Below are 1,692 nucleotides of genomic sequence, written 5' to 3' on the forward strand. Positions count from 1 at the left end.
ATATGCACATAAGTTATTGAGATAGAACCCTAAAACTCTTGTTTTGATGATTGCATACCCGGATAAAACTAAGCTATGCAGTTTAACTTTGTTTTTTTCCGGACATACAGATGTTTGGAGTTCAGAATCCACCCCTTTCTTTTTACCCCAAGGGAAACGCGAGTAATTCTGTAATTTATTTCTTTTTTTCTTAGGAAAGGAAGCAATTATATTTCAGATAACTCAGTTTCAGATAACCCAGTTGAGGATTTTCATATAAACATCAAAACAGAGTGATACTCCTATAAATTTATTCTGAATGTACAAGATACAGAAAGGACGCCAGCACCACCAAAGTCTACAATTTCTTTACACGCAGAGTCGCAACATCCAACAGAGGAGAACTCATGGACAGAACCCAACTCACCTCCACAAGTAAATTACGAAGGAGAAGAAAAAAGCGTCCTTGCTTCCCCCCCAAAGCCGAGCTCTTTCGCTTCGTCGTTGCTCACAAAGTTTCCTTATAAATGTAAAAATTTAAGGGCGAATCAACTCGTGGGCTTGTACTTCCGCAGAGCTTGAATTAAACTCGAAGCGTTTCTTGTAATCTTTTCACTTTCATCATCCAATAATCCCAAACAAATATCTACAACCCCTTCCCTCCTAGCCTCCGAACCCACTTGTTCACTGTAAGAACAGATCGAAATCAAAGCGGCTAGGGCGTGTTGTACGGACCGTGAAGTTCCGTTCCTTAACACTCCAACCAAAATTGGAACACAACCATCAAACCTCGCCATTTCTTCTCTGCCTTCCTTGCATTTAGCCAAGAGACTCAGAACTTCAAAAGCCCTGTCGACTCCAGAATCAGCCATTTGGATCAAAATTGGCACCGCCCCACATTCGACGACTCTCTTCTTATTGTCGGGGAATGAACAAAGGGCATAAAGAGCGGTGGCTGCTTCTTTCTTTTCTCTGCTGCTGCCATCTCGAAGAAGCGAAACCAGAGCTTTAATAGCAAAAGGGTAGGAACCAATGGTGGCCTTGTTAACTTCCACCACGGCCAGACTCGTTAACATGGTGGCTGCAAGAGCCCTGCAGTTGGGAGTTCCACCCTCACTCTGCAAAACTCCAACCACACGCTGAATGGCACCCTCAGCGACCAAACCCACCTTGTTATCGTCATCTAGACTGAGATTGAGAAGGAGCGAGAGAGCGGCTTCTTGGATTTTAGGGTCATCGGAGGAGACAAAATTGAGGACAGAAGAAATGGCACCGGACTCCGTTATCCGTTGACGGAAAACAGGGTTACGTTTGGAGAGGCGATTGAGTTGGAGGAGGGAATCCAGATTGGAGTGGAGAGGAGAAGACGGGGAAGTGAGGGTGGAGATGAGGGACTGGGGTTGGGATTGGGATTGGGGTTTGGGAGGGGAAGCAAGGGTGAAGTTGGAAATGAGGCTCCTGAGGGCGTGGTTAGGGATGAGGGAAGGGTGGGGTGGGAGAGGAAGCTTGGTGATTGGGCATGTGCGGTTGCCGGAATCCAACCACCGCTGTATGGAAGGTCGATCGAAGGTGTGGCCTGACGATAGAATCACCGGGTCCGACATTATCTCCAAGGAAATCGGGCATTTGAAATCGTCTGGGAACTGGGTTGCCATCACACACTCTCTCCGTGTCTCTGTCTCTGTGACCTCTATCTACTTACAGAATAAAGCA

General features: G+C 46.5%; 1 protein-coding gene across 1 annotated transcript; it reads right to left on the reverse strand.

Moving 5' to 3' along the window:
* Positions 1–226: 226 nt before the first annotated feature.
* LOC122639967 (U-box domain-containing protein 8) lies at positions 227–1,692 on the reverse strand. Its single transcript, XM_043833038.1, has one exon. The coding sequence runs from the start codon at positions 1,632–1,634 to the stop codon at positions 528–530; it is 1,107 nt and encodes a 368-aa protein (XP_043688973.1). The 5' UTR covers positions 1,635–1,692; the 3' UTR covers positions 227–527.

This window comes from Telopea speciosissima, chromosome 9, assembly GCF_018873765.1.
Source record: "Telopea speciosissima isolate NSW1024214 ecotype Mountain lineage chromosome 9, Tspe_v1, whole genome shotgun sequence".
Taxonomy (NCBI): Eukaryota; Viridiplantae; Streptophyta; class Magnoliopsida; order Proteales; family Proteaceae; genus Telopea; species Telopea speciosissima.

Coding starts and splice junctions, on each gene's coding strand:
- LOC122639967 (XM_043833038.1), bottom strand. CDS start 1,634: ATGGCAACCCAGTTCCCAGACGATTTCAAATGCCCGATTTCCTTGGAG.